A 9,512-nucleotide genomic window follows, 5' to 3' on the forward strand; every position below is an offset into this window, starting at 1 on the left:
TGATTATTTACATTGTCATTAGTGCAGACTAGAGGAAAGATCTTTAGCTTGAGCCCGAACCTGACCCGACCCGAAATTCAGGTCGGGCCTAAAATGTCAATCATCACTTCGAGTTCGGGTTGGCTCGGGCCGGCCTTCTCTCGCTGAAAAAAAAGTATACTAAAATGTGTGGTCTCTTTTTGCTAACGTTTTCAAAATGAATATATGTTTATAACAGTGGTTCTTAAGGTGGTGATAGGTTAGCCAATAGGCATTCCCAAATGCACGCACAAATAAAGAGGAAAGACAATCTTCTGGATTTTTTCTTGTAAGGAGAAAGTGAACTGGTGAGGTCAAGTCCTCACTTCTTTCTGGCGTCACACGCTTCTTTTCTTGTTTATTAACTTCAAGAACCCTAGTTACAATGGACGTCTCAACTCTCAAGGAAGGGGTGGGAAACAGAAGTGAGACGTCAATATAGTCAAAACAAATGAAAGTTTGAAAGTCATGTGCAGCTCAAGGTGTTTTGAATCTTCTTTGTTTAGTTCAATTCAAGCAGTCCAAGGTCCAAGGTGTTTTGCTGTTTAGTCTACCTAAAGTTTTCAGGAGCAAAGCATTTACTTCGTTGCAAGCAACCATATAATACTAATATGAAACTAAGTTTAATAGTAAAGCAAAGCAAAGCATATTCATTGCAAGCAAATATATAATAATGATAATAATCCTAACACCTGGATTCGATCGAACCCTAGGGGTTCAGTGAGTTTGGGGCTCAGGGGTTCGGTGGAGCCTCTGCTATGAAAGTCAAGACACACCGACTCATCATGTCTATACACGATAACATGCCCCGCTTGAGCATCTCTGGCTGGAGATGATCACGTGACATTGGTTGGCCAATCAGTGCTGCGAGGAATTTTTATATCTTGAATTTGAAAAAAATCATATTTTATTTTGAGGGGGGAAAGTAGGATTTGGCAAAAGCACATTTGAAACTGATGGGGTTCGGTAGCTCTAACCAGGTTAAGAACCACTTGTTTATAAAAATGTATACTAAAACGATGTGTAGATACTAAACTAAGAAATGCTTTTGCTTTCACTGATGTAGTCAATGTCACGTTTTGCTTTTATAAGCGAGCAAAAAGACTGGCACCTCAACGCTGAGCAGGCATTTAAACAGCTGGCAAAAGTGATCGTCAAACATCTATATTTTAATTTAAAAGATGTAACTGTTTATACAGTCTTGTTTAACTTAGATTTTGTTACAAAAGACAGGCTTTAATCTGTTATCATTATTCACCTCTCCTACTCCCGACTCGGGTCGGGAGTTCCGAGCCCTTACAAACAAAATATTAAATTTCGGGTTTGCTTCGGCAAACCCCTAGTGCAGACTAAGCAATGCAATGTTTTGTGTGAGTTGGGTTAGACTATGCTTTGGCACTGTGGAGTGTATCCAAACATTGGACTGTTTGCGTTTAGTGGAAGGGGGTTGTGATTTTTTAAGGTGTCTTGATATTGATTTGGTGGTTAATCGTGTGATGTGAATCTGACTTGGAAAGATAGAGCGAATTACATCTGAAATCTGAAGAAGCATTACCGTATTTACTCGCATTTGAGCCGCATCCTTAAAATTGCCTTAAAATGTCTTAATTTTACAATTTCTCGCGTATAAGAATATTCCATTAAAGTTTGATCAGTTTTCCATCAAAATTTGGCACCGTTTATGGACATTTTTTTTTTAATATTAAAAATGTCTCGTCTCGGGGTGTCGGGTGGTGGCTCAGAGACCCAGGACGTCTCGGGTGGGCTTCCGGTGGAGGGGGGCCCCTGATTCCCAATTTTCACCTCCATATTTAATAGGGAGTACAAATGTGTTACTTTCAAGAGAAAATCTTAAGAAAAATCATCACAAGTGGTATTTCTGAGATACTGTGCAAATGAAAAGCACATTATGGTCAATATCAGCAGGCAGCTTATATGTGCGTAAATACGATTATCTCTCTCTCTCTCTCTCTATATATATATATATATACACACACACACATATATACACATACATACACCTACATACATATACATATGTATGTGTATGTATGTATACATGCATATACATACATATGTATGTATGTATACATACATACACATACATATACACACATTTATACATATATATGTATGTGTATGTATGTACATATACACACATTTATACATATATTTTTTTCTTTCTTCGGTGCCGAGTCCTAGTAGCAAGCGGAAGGCAGGGGAGTTGCTTCCGCTTGCCAGTTTCAGTGTGGATTTTTACATTTTTATGAACTTAAAAAAAATAAAAAAAATTTTTTTAAAAATTACCCCAGAAAAATATTCGCAATGTAGTGAAGCCGCGAAAGTTGAACCGCGAAATGGCGAGGGATTACTGGATAGGCACTCACTTACCATTTACACTTCAGACAGATGAACTAGAGACTTTTACAACAACAACAAAAACATCCACCCTCCTCTCCCCAATTTCATGAGCTGATGAAGAACTTGATTACTGTCAGAGATATAAAGGTATGTTGAGTTTTACTGTATTATAACTGAGTAAAACAATATCACATGTCAAATCGATTTCTTTATCCTAATGCGAAACATATCATGAAATGTAAGGTGTTATTCAATTCAATTCAATTTATTGGCGAAAGAAAAGCACAAAGGCTAAGGGCCATGTAACGAGACACTACGTTTCGTAGTGTAAGGAGAGAGTTCTCATCTTTATTGCCTAACAGAACAAAAACACTTTTAAAAATCATCATATTTTATATTATATTTTGATTTAAAGTGAGGTAACTTAGCTACCGTATTTTCACGACTATAAGGCGCACTAAAGTCTTAAATTTTCTCCAAAATAGACAGGGCGCTCTATAATGCGGAGCGCCGTGTGTAAGCTCTAAAGCCTGACTGAGAGCACTTCTTGCACATGCAGTTATTGTAAACATATATTATTGCAAAGGCATAAAGAATGAAAAGGAAGAATGGTCTATTACCCTGTTATCAGAGACTGCTTCAATAACTTGGTACATCAATTGAAGGAAATATTGTTCATTGTAGTGCACTTTTTTATGTCTCTGAAAACATGACTTGGAAATGCATAGCCATTTTTAATTCACAAATAGTACAAACAGGGGAAAGAGCATAAAAAAAGAATAATAAACAATCCCCTGAATTAGACATGGTTGATCTGTTTTGCTTGTTATTGTTCCATCAGTTTTCTTTAATAAAATCTTTTTTGATCAATTGTGTAAGTCTTTCCTGCTGGAAGCTGCCGGAAGAATAAACTGTTTCCTCTGCTCATGTTGCCCTGGATTAAAAAACAAAAAGTAATTAGCTGAGGCTGAAAATCAGGACACGTTCTACTAGACCTGGGCAATAAAACAATAACAATAATTATCGTCAAATAATTTTGTCAACAATAATAATAAAAACTTTTGATAATATTGGATATGTTTAAACTGCAATTATACCACCCGAACAACATAAAGAAAGTGGGAAACTGATGACGCTAGTTCCAGACCATCGTTCAGTAGACGAAGAATATGGTAAGGAAAAGCTGTTTTTAGCATTGTTAGCAACAGACCAGCTAACAAAGCATGAAAGCAAAAGCACTGTAACACAGACAAAATGAGATGCAGGACAACACCGAGCCGATCCACTAAAAGATCCAGTTAAAGTCTCCGTCGTTTTCTTTCTTTTGTTAATCCCTCTTAAAATACCTGTGCACAAACATCAGTCTTATTGAAAATTTCCTTAACACATTTTAACCTACAATCCTCATTTGAGGACAGCCTGTAATTTTCTTGCTTGATTTCAAGGAGTTTCCCAATGTTGTCCAAATGTTATGAAAACTGCAGAAATCTAAAACTTAAAATTGCACAGCAACTAGTGGTTTTCAAATTCGTAAAAATAAAGATGCCTGTCAAAATTTCTGCGGTTTTATTATTCATTACGTTTCGTAGTGTGAGGAGAGAGTTCTCATCTTTATTGACCAACAGAACAAAAACACTACGTTTCGTAGTGTAAGGAGAGAGTTCTCATCTTTATTGCCTAACAGAACAAAAACACCTAAAAATCATCATATTTTATATTATATTTTGATTTAAAGTGAGGTAACTTAGCTACCGTATTTTCACGACTATAAGGCGCACTAAAGTCTTAAATTTTCTCCAAAATAGACAGGGCGCTCTATAATGCGGAGCGCCGTGTGTAAGCTCTAAAGCCTGACTGAGAGCACTTCTTGCCGACACGCTTCTCATATAGAGAGAAGGCGGACGTGGGTGGGTTCAGACGCTAAAGGCACACCCCTACAAGGTACCCGTATATAGTGTGGGCATGTGTTTATTGCAAAACAATTTCGATTTGGTTTGTAAATGATTATGAATAATACAAATAGACACGCTTACGAAGCTCAGTTCAAACTTCAAGTCATCAATTATGCAGGGGAACATGGGAATAGAGCAGCGGTGAGGGAATTTTAGATCAACGAATCCATGGTTAGCAAGTTGAGGAAGTAGGAGAACGAGCTTCGCCAAGTCAAGAAGAAGAAGCTGAGTTGATTTGCACGTGCCCATCTCGCAGCAGCGGTGAAAAACCAAGTGACATAAATGAACTCTGAGCTTGCCGTCATTCCCGGAGGCTTAACTAAAGAACTCCAACTGCTGGACATCGGCATCAACCGGGCGTTCAAAGAAAAGTTGCGAGCGGCATGGGACCAATGGATGATAGGTGGCGAACACAGCTTTACAAAGGGTGGCAGGCAGCGCCAGGCTAGTTACGCCACTATTTGCGAATGGATTGTGGCCGCTTGGACAAACGTGTCTGCTTGCACTGTTGTTAAAGGCACTAACAAAAGATGCTTGAAAACCGCTGGACATCGGCATCAACCGGGCGTTCAAAGCAAAGTTGCGAGCGGCATGGGAACAATGGATGATAGGTGGCGAACACAGCTTTACGAAGGGTGGCAGGCAGCGCTGGGCTAGTTACGCCACTATTTGCGAATGGATTGTGGCTGCTTGGACGAACGTGTCTGCTTGCACTGTTGTTCGAGCTTTTGCCACATGGCAATGTGAGTGACTCTGACAACGAAGAGAGGGAACCCGGCGTTTTTGATGAATCATTTGGACAATTGTTCAATTCGGACACAGAAAATTAGGACTTTGATGGATTTGTGGGTGATGATTGATAAGAAAAACGTTGAGTACATTGTAAAATGGCTAAATAAAGTACAACCGAACTCAGTTTTGCTTCTGTTGCCTTTTAAAAAACGTGTTTTAGCGTGTGTCCGTATGTTTAAGCTGGTGTATGTTTAAGCTGGTGTATGTTTTACCTGGCTGCGCCTTTAAATGCGGTGCGTCTTGTTTGTGTCAAATACAGAAACAGAACTCGTTACTGACACTGTGCCTTTAAATGCGGTGCGCCATATAGTCGTGAAAATACGGTACTTTCATAATTGAATAACAAAGAAAGTAATTTATTAACTTATTCACAGAATTTTTAAGTTTGGAATTTGAAAGAAAAAAGATGTGATAGTTATCGTGATAAATATCGATGGATTGCTAAAATGTAATGTTTTATCGTGATACATTTTTTTGTCATATCGTCCAGGCCTACATTAAAGTCAAGTGAGCTTTATTTTAGCAAGGACCAATTATTATTTTTATTATTGGCTTTGCTGAATGAAGTCAATGTACCACAATGCCTTTGATATGCACTAAAGCACATGTTACATAAACTACGAAAAGGGGATTAACAGACTTCATTAAGAACCACACAAATGGAGCTATTTTAAGACCCTTCGCCACCAGGTCTTTAAGACCAACGGAATGTCAAGTTGTTTTGTATTTTAGAGAACAGTATGTGTACTTTCTTTTGCATGTTTAGTTTTATAGTTCACCTCAACTTTTGTAATGAATTCGAAAACCATCGTCATGGGAGTCTTTTTGAGGGAATGTTCAGTACGTGTCAAACTAGTCAAACTTCAATTTCATCACATAAGTTGATAAAAAAATGTCACGGCTGATCACATAAACGTGGTTATATTTTTTTCTAGAACAAATGATCAGAATAATTATTTCCTTGTAGCGCTTGAATTTAGCTCTTACACCTTGTATACCAGAATTAAAGATTACGTGTAAAGAGTTGGAATTTTAAGTTCATCTTTTGGCATTTTGTTCAATTCCTGAGAACCAAAATCACCATCAACTGGCCCTCAAAAAAGCGCAACAAAGGATGTTGTTCCTGGGGCTGCTGAGTTACTTCAACGAAGAGGCTTAAATACAACACCGAGGACAGGAAGAAATTATTGGTGCCAAGAATATATATCGTGCAAGAGCTCTCCAGCAACATGTACTCAAACCATAACAACATAAATTAAAAAATAAATAAAATGAGCTGACCTCTCTGCTTAGATGTTTCCAACAGTGCATCCAAGTAGGATATATTGATGCATAGGGGGGAAGCCCTCCAGTGAGCCTAAGAGAATGAGAAAAATAATAGTAGACAAAATTGGAAACTCGGAAAACTGCCTTCCTTTGCTAACTCACCCGCAGTTATTGACAGCCATGATGTTAGACACCAAAACAAAAGGGTATGTGAGCATGCTGGCGAAGAACTGGATAAAGAAAGACAAAACAGCATTATGTTATGGTAAGTGATATGAACAACATTTTGCCCCTTCTAAACATTAGTCATTAAGATCACTTGAAACTCCGGAAAGTAGCAAATAAAAATGTATTAAAAAGCAAACAATCACAGTCAGCCACTACTTTTCTATTGCTGTTCAAAAATCTAATGAAATAGAAGGAAAAATCATGGTACCCATAATAGTTACACAACCTTCAGAAGCAGTCACTAAAATTAAACAATTCTCAAGCTGTCAAAATATAAGATGATGGTGCTTCTCACCATGGCAACAACCCAGTCATTATTATTAAAAGAAAATAAAAAAGTGGAAAAAGCACTGTGCTTTGGATTGTGCCCAAAGAACAGTTGATGTACAGGTAGGTGTTTTTTCCCTGCTTGGCATTGCTGCCTGTCGCACGGGTCAGCTGCAGGGTCATCAGCCAGGAACCACCGTTGATTGATAATAATAATAATAATAATAATAATAAGACATAGGCCCTGTCGTCATTATCACAACACAAAAGCCTACTTGTCATCACACGCAGAAACTGCGTGTGACGAAATTGATGGTGCTTCTCCATAAGCTACGTTTAATCGGCAAAAGACCTAATAAGTGTAAGTTACGGACTTGTAATTTGTCATTCCGCTGTTGAGGATAAGACCTAATAAGTGTAAGTTACGGACTTGTAATTTGTCATTCCGCTATTGAGGATACAGGTCGCTTACCTCTCGCTTACCTCTCACTGTCTTCCACTTACCTTTCCTCAGTCAGCTAGTAGGAGGCAGATCACCAACCAAACATCTGTTCATATACCGCAGAGGGGAATGTGTGTTATGTTAGCGCGAGTTTAGATTTCTGATGGATGTGGGAAAAAAACTGTCCTTAAGCCTATTTGTCCGTGCTTTGTGGGACCTATAGCGTCTGCCAGAGGGCAGCAGCTGGAACAGATTGTGACCAGGGTGGTAAGGGTCCCCTATGATGTTCTTGGCTCTGCTGAGGTAACGAGGGCTGGCAATGTCTTCAAGTGAGGGCAGAGAGCAGCCGACAATCCTCTGGGCAGTGTTAATCACTTTCTGCATGGCCTTTTTGTCTGCCGCCGTGCTTCCAGCGTACCACACTGTGATGCCGTACGCCAGGATGCTCTCTACAGTGGTTCTATAGAAGGTTCTCAGAAGATTGGTGCCCAAGTTGTTCTTCCTAAGTACCCTGAGGAAATGGAGGAAATGTTTCGCTCCTTTAAACCTGGAACATCTCCTGGTGGCGGAGCAGTGACAGAGACGTCTCCCTGTCACCCCTGCAGCTGATAGCTGTTGTTTCCCCTGTCCTTCCTCCTAAGCAAGAGCCAAAAGCTGCCTTACTCAGGCTGCCTCCACAAACCCCTGCATCCCTCAGAGGTGTGTTGTTGACAACCCGACGTAGCCTCGGCAGCCAACCTCGACTGGGTAGATAGTGCACTTCCAGCCAATTTCCTGGCACTCAGTTGCCAGATCCAAGTATTTGGCCTTCTTGCGCTCAAAGGCGGCCTCAATCCCCTCCTCTGATGGTACTGTTAGTTCTATGAGGTTGCACTGATCTTGCCTTGGAGGACCATACCACAATGGCTGGGCGGAGTGATGTGGTGATGATCTCCGTGGGGAATCAGAGCTGCCTGTTGAGGTCAGCCCTCATCTCCCACTCCTGACCATGGGAAAAGGACCTTATTGTCTCTCTTGGCCTGGTGTATCTCTATTCCCCCCTTCCGTGACGAAGTTGACGTGAATCCCTGCTGGTGGTGAATTTTTACTGTTCTGTCGGCGTCTCTCCAGCACTTCAGCTAGTTTCCTCAGGACCTGGTCATGGTGCCATCAGTAGCGCCCCTGAGAAAGTGCAGTCTTGCAGCCTGACAAGATGTGCTGGAGGCTAGCGTTGGGAGCGTTGCAAAGTGCGCAGCACACCTCCTTCCCGAACCATTGGTGGAGGTTATGAGAACAGGGAAGCGTGTCGTAGGTTGCGCGAATGAGGAAGCTGATCCTTGCCTGCGGGATCTTCCAAAGGTCGCACTAACTGATGTTTCGGTTGACAACTCCCTCCCAGGTTGTCCAGCTTCCTTGTCGGCCCTGCGACACGGCCTTCATCTTGTAGCGCTCATTAACACAATCATACATGTTTGAACCATCGCAATCCAATTCTGTAGTAGTGCGTGTTTGAGTGTTAATCGGAGTCTATGTATCCATATATTCATTAATTGTTCGTATCACTTATCCTAACAAGGATTGCGTAAGGTTGTTGGAGCCTATTCCTATTCAATGGAGGCACAAGGTGGGGGATACCCTGTATTGGTGGCCAGTCAATTGCAGGTCATAAGGAGACGGCCAACCGTTCATACTGGACGATGATGGAATAAAGCGGACTACCCCAGAAAATAAACCCACGCAAGTCTAGGGAGATCATACAAATGCCACCCAGGAAAGTGGGAAGCTACCTAAGATTAAACCCTTGAACAACACGCTAACCACTTGCCCGGATTCCGTATAATAGGTCGCCATTTGTGTAGCTCTCTGTCTTTTATTTTAAATCTCCTCATTTTTCTGTAGTGAAAAAAATAATGCCACCATGTTATTTAGACATTAAAGGCATTGTGATATTTATTGATCCTAAAATGGAAATCGGACAGATTTATATAGTGGTAGGGGCGGCCCAGAAAGTGGTGACGACACTGGGCTCATGACATCATTTTTTAAATTTAAATACGCATTTAAAACAAAAACTTGAAAAATCAGACGAAAAGAGTTTCTACCTATAATATAGAGATCCAGAACGCAGTTGTTCTCAACTTGTGTTTTCAGCACTTATTTTCAAACAGATTTAATTTAATGATCAACACACCTAAATCAAATAATCA

The 9,512-nt window shown here is 40.3% G+C and overlaps 1 protein-coding gene across 3 annotated transcripts in view; it reads right to left on the reverse strand.

The window, feature by feature from the left end:
• Positions 1–291: 291 nt before the first annotated feature.
• Positions 292–9,512, reverse strand: part of mtch2 (mitochondrial carrier homolog 2) — a 92,075-nt gene continuing 82,854 nt past the window's right edge. For all 3 annotated transcript variants that reach the window (XM_077594968.1, XM_077594969.1, XM_077594971.1), the window contains 3 exons: positions 6,552–6,619; positions 6,405–6,480; positions 292–3,313 (listed from right to left, as the gene is read on the reverse strand). In XM_077594968.1, the coding sequence (XP_077451094.1) occupies positions 3,227–3,313; positions 6,405–6,480; positions 6,552–6,619 (231 nt within the window). In that variant the 3' untranslated portion in view covers positions 292–3,226. The remainder of the gene's footprint in view (positions 3,314–6,404; positions 6,481–6,551; positions 6,620–9,512) is intronic.

Source organism: Stigmatopora argus, chromosome 2, assembly GCF_051989625.1.
Source record: "Stigmatopora argus isolate UIUO_Sarg chromosome 2, RoL_Sarg_1.0, whole genome shotgun sequence".
NCBI lineage: Eukaryota > Metazoa > Chordata > Actinopteri > Syngnathiformes > Syngnathidae > Stigmatopora > Stigmatopora argus.